The 7,611-nt window shown below is 38.4% G+C and overlaps 1 protein-coding gene across 1 annotated transcript in view; it reads left to right on the top strand.

Moving 5' to 3' along the window:
• The window catches only part of LOC121735668, a 38,751-nt gene extending 32,040 nt beyond the window's left edge, over positions 1–6,711 (top strand). Inside the window, exons 15-20 of the mRNA XM_042126569.1 lie at positions 843–978; positions 1,889–2,016; positions 3,117–3,230; positions 4,722–4,846; positions 6,374–6,454; positions 6,565–6,711. Coding sequence (XP_041982503.1) covers positions 843–978; positions 1,889–2,016; positions 3,117–3,230; positions 4,722–4,846; positions 6,374–6,454; positions 6,565–6,646 — 666 coding nt within the window. The 3' untranslated portion in view covers positions 6,647–6,711. The remainder of the gene's footprint in view (positions 1–842; positions 979–1,888; positions 2,017–3,116; positions 3,231–4,721; positions 4,847–6,373; positions 6,455–6,564) is intronic.
• The last annotated feature ends 900 nt before the right edge of the window (positions 6,712–7,611 follow it).

A 7,611-nucleotide genomic window follows, 5' to 3' on the forward strand; every position in this document is an offset into this window, starting at 1 on the left:
CCCCCCTTATTTTTCTAAATGTCATTGAGAGTCGAAACGAACTTGTGTCTGAAATAGAGAATTCACAGGAGAAAGTCTGTGAAGAGGATCGACGTTACTTATTCCAATTCAACCCCGCCAAGATACAAGTTTACGCGTTCACCACTGAAAAGTCACCAATAGTCATATATCTCCTTGTTTTCAAGGTACCTCTTTAACAATCTCCCCCAGCATTGAAATACTTGGTGTAAACATATCGAGCGAAGTCCAGTTCCGGTGTCATCTAGAGGGTGAAGCCAAGCTAGCCTCGAAAAAGCTTGGTGTTTTTAACAGAACGAGACAGTATTCCAGTCCGGGCTAACGTCTACAACTCTACAACTAGACAGGGGCGCCAAATACCAACTACCCCCTTTGGATCGACCACGATAAAACATTCAAATAAACTCAAAATTATCGAAGAGAAAAAAAGGCAAAAAGCCTGTTTAAAAGCAGGTCGATTGACTCAGGCAGGATAAGAGGGGTAAAATCTGATAAATTGAAAGAGTTCATTGTGCCATTTTAAAGTAACCAGATTTATGTACGCATAAGTATGTCCCGTTATACTGTTTTTAACCGACTTCCAAGAAGGAGGAGGTAATAATATGTTCGTCTGTGGATTTTTTTTCTAAAGTGTTAGGGTCAATTCAGACCGCAACGCGACGCGTAGATGCATTTCTAAATTAGTATGGATATGACAGATTCGCAAGACGTCTCACGCTGACGACATCTGTCAAATCCACACAAATTTAGGTCGCGTCGCGTCGCGCCTCGCCTCGTCACGTTGCGGTCTAAATTGACCCTTAACGTATTCTTTGTATTTCAAGGCGTCTGCATTGACTGCTCTGCCGTTTCTAATCCGATTGGTTCTGGGTACTTCAGCTATACAGACCTACCATTGGTACAAGAATAAATATGGCATGCACGAGACGAGGCATATCATCAAGTATTTAATATCAGTATGTGAGTTAAGTTTTTATATTTATTTAAATTTGCTAATGAAAGTGGGAAGTACTCAATCGTCATTCACCACTATGGTTCCCAGTGCAACTTCACAATATTTGGGTATAAGTATAAGATTATAGAGAAGAACTGAGACAATCGATTTGCTGGCTACTTCGAAGCAGCCCCGGATCTAGGGGGGGGGCAAGCCGGGGTCTGTGCCCCGGGCGGTAAATTCAGGGGGCGGCCAAATTCATACTTCACGGACCAATGGACAACTCATCATTGACCACGTAATAAAATATATTATAATAGCACAAGTACAGCAATTTCATGGCCATATAAACTTGACCGATACCCTGAGCGCGGACTGCGGAGTGAGACGTGCTTCACGAACATATTTTATTATTCGCGAGGCGCGTAGGCATAGTACGCACGCTTATAACCCTACCCTGTTAATTATATTAAATATCCTATCCTGCAGAATCCTTCATAGGCGAGTCCAACTCGCACTTGGCCGCTTTTTTACGTTAGGGGATCCCCCCCCCCCATGCCATGCTAGGTTTATGATTACTATTAGCAACGTGGTGTTACTTGGCTATTCAATATTTGAAAATTAATTGTATTATGTGACAGGACGTCTATTGTGTCTATTTCAAAACTCTACTTGGTCACGCTTCTACAGGCTTGGCACTGTATCCTGTAGTATCAGCCTAGCGCCTTAGTATTTATGGCGCTACACTTTTATATTGTAATGGATTCTAAATTCTAAGGGCCTGTTTCACTTTCTGATAAAGTTCCGAATAGGCTATTCACAACTTTTTTGACAGATTCTCCATATTTGATCTGTCAAGTTAATTGGTGGATAGCCTATTCCTCACTAATAATCAGGTCAGTCAGTGAAACAGGCCCTAATTGTAGTATTTTTCAGCCCACGTGATACCAGGTGGTATAACCCTGTTGACTTGGAGTCTGCCCCTCACCGTCAGTCCCTACGTGCTGACCACCGCCATAGCGCTAACAGCGGCAGGCATGGATCTGCCTTTCAATATCTGTTATGTTAGTTACTTTTTTTACACTTGGCATTTATTTGATTCATCCATACTAATATTATTAAGAGGATTCCACACCGCCGTTTTTCCATACAAACGCTCTCCCCTGTTTCCTCCCTGGATAATGCCGGTAGAGTTATGATTTTTTTCCTGAATATCTATGGCCACTATTAGCATGTCCCTATGTTTTTTTTTTCATAATTTTATTAATAAAAAGATTTTCTGTTCTTTTATTAGAACTTTTGTCGTGTTGTCTTTATCGCGCTCTGCGGTGGGAGACTTGAGATTGGTGACACAGCAATACATTTTCAAATACCTATTTTCAATTTCTCTCGCCCCTGGTGTATCCTCTTAATGCTAAAGTGTGTCTGTCTGTCTGTATCACGTGCACCTCTTCACGCGCAAGCCGCTGAACCGATTTTGCTGAAATTTCGTATGGAGATACTTTAAGTCCTGGGAATGGACATATTATGATAGTTTTTTAGGTATGATTGGGGGCGTCATTTTGTGTATTATACTCAGTATAATAAACAGTAACTTTTAACAGTAATATACTGTTAAAAGTAGTAGTTAGTAGTAGAGTATTTGGAAGTAACTATACAGGGTGTAACAAAAATAAGTGATAATACTTTAGGGTGTGTACATGTTCCTTGTAGAGAGTTTACTGTGAAAGTAGCAGCGCTGAAAGACCAAATTTTTTTTTCACGTTTGTATGGGGAAACTCGTGACGCTCGGGCCCTTGCCCATACAAAAGTGAAAAAAATGTTTCGTCTTTCAGAGTTGCTACTTTCACAGTGAACTCTCTACAAGGAACACGTACACACCCTAAAGTATTATCACTTATTTTTGTTACACCCTGTATAGGAACTCTACCTTCAGAAACTTTAGGGTTTAACTTGCCCCAATCAGGATTAAAATGAACCTTTAGTAAATATAATGATATTTTTCTCGGTTTTTATGTACTTATTTTATAGAGAAAGCGATAAGCCAGATTGCCGCAAGTAGGTATACGAAATACAATTTTAATCATAATAATACCGTATACTTTTCTTCGTTTCTTCTAAGTAAGATATCCACAACTGATTAAGTACTTTTTTCACTTTTCAGGAGCTATCACCGAATTACTTCAATTCTATAATAACTGTGATCAAAATAATAAGCAATGTGCCCGGCATTATAATACCGATATGTGTCGGGGAAGCTGTGAAGTTGGTGTACAAAGTAAGTGTACCTACTTGACCAGAGCCCCCGCTACCATATGTGCAATGTGTGCAATGCACACGGGCGCCATCCTCTAGGGGCGCCAAATCGGCTTCTTTAGGGGCGCCAAAACCAAGGACCCAAAAATTTGCCTAAAGGGGCGCTAAAATCCTTTTTTTTTGCACACAGGCGCCAGTAGCCCTTACGGGGGCCCTGTACTTGACTGAACCTTTACCTACCTTTACCTACCATACAAGGTGTAACAGAACTAAGTGATAATACTTTAGTTACGCTTCACTGCAAGAGTTCTCGTATTCTATGACAGAAATATCATGCAACATGACGCGTTTATAAAACTTGATAATAATAGTAGGCTCATATTGTAAGTATGTAGGTACCTGTCTAGGTAGATAAGTACATAGTGCATTCATACTTTAACAATTAATCTAGATTTTTATAAGGATTAAGCATACAAGTGTAAATATCCTATTCGATGCTTAATAATATTATGCTCAGACATTATTTCGGCATTATAGATTTTTGTTACAACTTGGGCTTATAAGGTAAGGGCCCTTTCACACGACGTTTTTGCGCTCGTTTGTATCGATACAAACGCAAGTTGAACGCTCAGCAAACGGAAGGAAGCCGACACGTTTTAAACTTTATACCTGCCAAAACGCGATGAAAACACGCAGAAGACGAGCGCATCAGAAACGCGCGTCGTCAGTGCGCAAAGAATACGTCGTGTGGAACGGCCCTTAGGTAAGTTATCTATCTATATATAGTAATACGCAAGCGAAAAACTTTGTATCCCTTTTGACGAAAAATGCGGAAACGTAGGCGAATGAAATTTTGCACAGTTATAGTTTTTATAATGAAGGAGTGCATCGAGCTAATATTATTTTGAAATTATGCTTTTATCACACATTTTTTCAACAAATAAAACATTACACACACTACAATACGCATACTCAAGAAGATGACAGATTTTTGAGTGACAAACCTATACATACGAATTATACTCTTTTATTTATGGTTGAAGTCTGTTGACAACAAGTTGACAAATTGAAAATGGGTTATAAGTAGTTTTTTTATTGAATCTTAGATGCTAAGTATTAGACAATGCTTACACGGCCAGTCTGAGTCCCAGAGACGACAGTTGAAAAAATATGATAAAGTCAATATTTTTGTACAAATTAAACGTAGTAGTCCTAATGTCGTTGAAACTAAGGTCGAATTTCGACCATTGGGCGACCTCTAGTTATAATAAGTTTGCCTCAAAAATGTCCGTCCCATTAAGGAGTGAGCACACTGAGACGGGCCGTGCCGGGGCTCATCGCAAAAATCCGCCTCCATACAATTTGTATGGAAGCGGATGCGCGTATCGCACACTGTGTCGGGGCGCAGCGGATTTCCGCTTCCATACAAATTGTATGGAAGCGGATTTTTGCGATGAGCCCTAGCACGCTGAGCCCCGGCACGGCCCGTCTCAGTGCGCTCACTCCTTTATAGAACGAGATACGAGTATGGAAGAGCATCTGGTGTATTCACGGCCTAGTGCTGCTGCTCAGCGGCCTGGTGTTCATGGTGTTTGGCGACACAGACATACAGCCTTGGAATGATATACGACAAAGAAGGTTATAAATATCATTAACGGCGGTTCCCAATATTTGATCTATCTCTGGTTAGGCCCTACTAGAGATAGGAATAGCTCACATTAGACATTAGAGACATATATTTTATGTCAATTGTGAGCTATTGCTATCTCTAGTAGGGCAAAACCAAAGATAGATCAAATATTGGGAACGGCCGTAAGTAGTCGTATGTGATAAAGATGTATTAGTGAGGGCCTGTTTCACCACTTACTGATAAGTTCCGAATAGGCTATCCACAATTATCTACTTATCTAACGGATACATTTGACGTGGGAGAGCCATGCTTGGGCATGAATGGGCCGGCTCGACCGGAGAAATACCATTGGCTCACAGAATACCGGCGTGAACACACAGCGGCTTGCGCTGTGTTTCGCCGAGTGATTGAGTTTACCGAAGGCCCAATACCCTTTTCCCTTCCCTACCCTCCCCTATTCCCTTCCCTACCCTCCCTATTACCCTATTCCCTCTTAAAAGGCCGGCAACGCAACTGCAGCTCTTCTGATGCTGCGAGTGTCCATGGGCGATGGAAGTTTCTTTCCATCAGGTGACCCGTTTGCTCGTTTGCCCCCTTATTTCATAAAAAAAATACGGTGTGGATACCCTATCTGGAACTTATGACTAAGTGGTGAAACAGGCCCTTACAGCCGCACTTAGAGATAGACTAGCACGAGTCGGCGCATGAGTACCGAAAACTATTCCACCTCCATTTTTTTATGCGATACCCTTCAAATTGCCCTCCTAATGATATAAATGCATGTTGCCAGGGCGCAACCCGGTGCCATATTGTTTAAGCAAACATTGTTTAAACAATTGCAAGAAATTGTTATTTTTCAACCGAACATTGTTTTTTATATTCTTTATTGAAATACCAATAAAAAAGGTCCTATGACTTTTTACGATAAAATTAATATTTTTAAAGATATGAATTTTTAAGGGTTCGAAAAACCTCAAATTTGGGTACTTTCGACCGATGAAAAATATATTAAAAAAAAAAAATAATGTCTAAGTAATATATTTTTTAAAATTCTATATACAATAGTTAATAATATTGTTAATAGAGATTTAAAAAAAATTATCGTTTATATCTTTTTTTATCTTAGAAAAAGTAGACAAAAAATTGTGTTTTTGTATGGGAGCCCCCCTTAAACAATAACTTTATTTTAATTTTATTATTAATTATTAAATTACAAATATAATTAAAGATTTCATGAAAATTTCAAGTGCCTAACTGTTACTATTGTTGATTACGAGCAAAAAATATAAAAAAAATCACGTTTCTTGTATGGGAGCCCCTCTTAAATAATACACTTTATTTTATTTTTAGTATTTGTTGTTATAGCGGCAACAGATATACACAATCTGTGAAAATTTCAGAAGCACCTATGTACCTATGTACATTTTTCAAGGTCAAAATTGTTCGTCTCTGAGTACGGCGGTTAGTAGGTACCTATGTAATGCTCGTAGCGGAGTTAAAAGTTTGTAATATTTTTTTCATACTTTAAAATATAGTTTTAGGCCGAGGCAAATGCTAACAATACGACCTTCCACCATGTCCGCCATTACTGAAGCTGACGAAGACGAGTTATCATCGTAAGTGTATCACAATATTAGATAAGTAGTTTACATTACCTGAAGGGTAGGCAGCTGTGTACTTTTCGTTATTCGCTGCCATATTAATTATTGTCTTTTTTTCTTTACAGGACTCAAAGTTCTATCCGAGCTGTTGGCCGATCTCAACGTCCAACAATGTTTAAAGCTTTCAGGCTGTCGTCAAATAACTAAGTGTGTAATGAGATAGACGCCGAAACTATTTTCTATAATATACAATATTTTAGTTTACTATTAAATATAAATTTTTAAGTTTTAACATAATATTAGTGCACATGACTAGTGATTGGACAGCACCAGTCATTGGACAAAGAACAAAAACACATTTGGTTGCTTTAAAAACTGCCTGTTTTTGAAGTACTAGAACAGGGGTCACCAATTAGTTTGGCTCGGGGTCAATTTTAAGGAATGAAATGACCTTCGCGGTCCGCACATTTTATAAAAAATATTTTTTAAACAAAGTTAATTACAGAAATTACAAAGGTATTTATTTACATAGCAATGAGAAAAGTGATAATTTTTGTTGCTAATTATCTGTCTGAAGTTTGAAGTGAAATTGTTGCAATTAAACGAAGTTCATCTTTGAAAATGTTTGGTCGGTGGTCCGCACTCCGCACACAATGGGTCGGCGGTCCGGATGCGGAACGCAGTTCGCCATTTGGTGACCCCTGTACTAGAACGTCTTATTTGCTACTGTGGTAAATTGTATAATGCATTTATTGGCCGGCTTACACTAGTCCAATCCAGTATTCGAATCAAGCGCTGGATTTGACTATTGGATTAGAATAGAATAAATTCAGTGTTGGGCATAATTGAAATACTGGTTAATCTAATTATCAATCTAATTGCAAAGTAATTAGAATACATTTTATTCTAATTACATTGTAATTCAAATACTTTCAAATTTAAATATAGAATTACACCAAGCAATTGATTCCTATGTAATCCAATTTCAAAGAAATCTAATTAATTTGAAATTAAGTTCTTTTGTAATTGATTACTTTGGTTTCGACTAATTACTCTAATATTATTACAGTGTCAACTGTCAGGAGTTAAAACCAGAGTACTGTATCTACTATCTAGAGGTATTATTTTTAGGGAATTACTGTAGGTATAAATAAAGCATTAAATATGCCCAT

This window comes from Aricia agestis, chromosome 17, assembly GCF_905147365.1.
Source record: "Aricia agestis chromosome 17, ilAriAges1.1, whole genome shotgun sequence".
Classification (NCBI taxonomy): domain Eukaryota; kingdom Metazoa; phylum Arthropoda; class Insecta; order Lepidoptera; family Lycaenidae; genus Aricia; species Aricia agestis.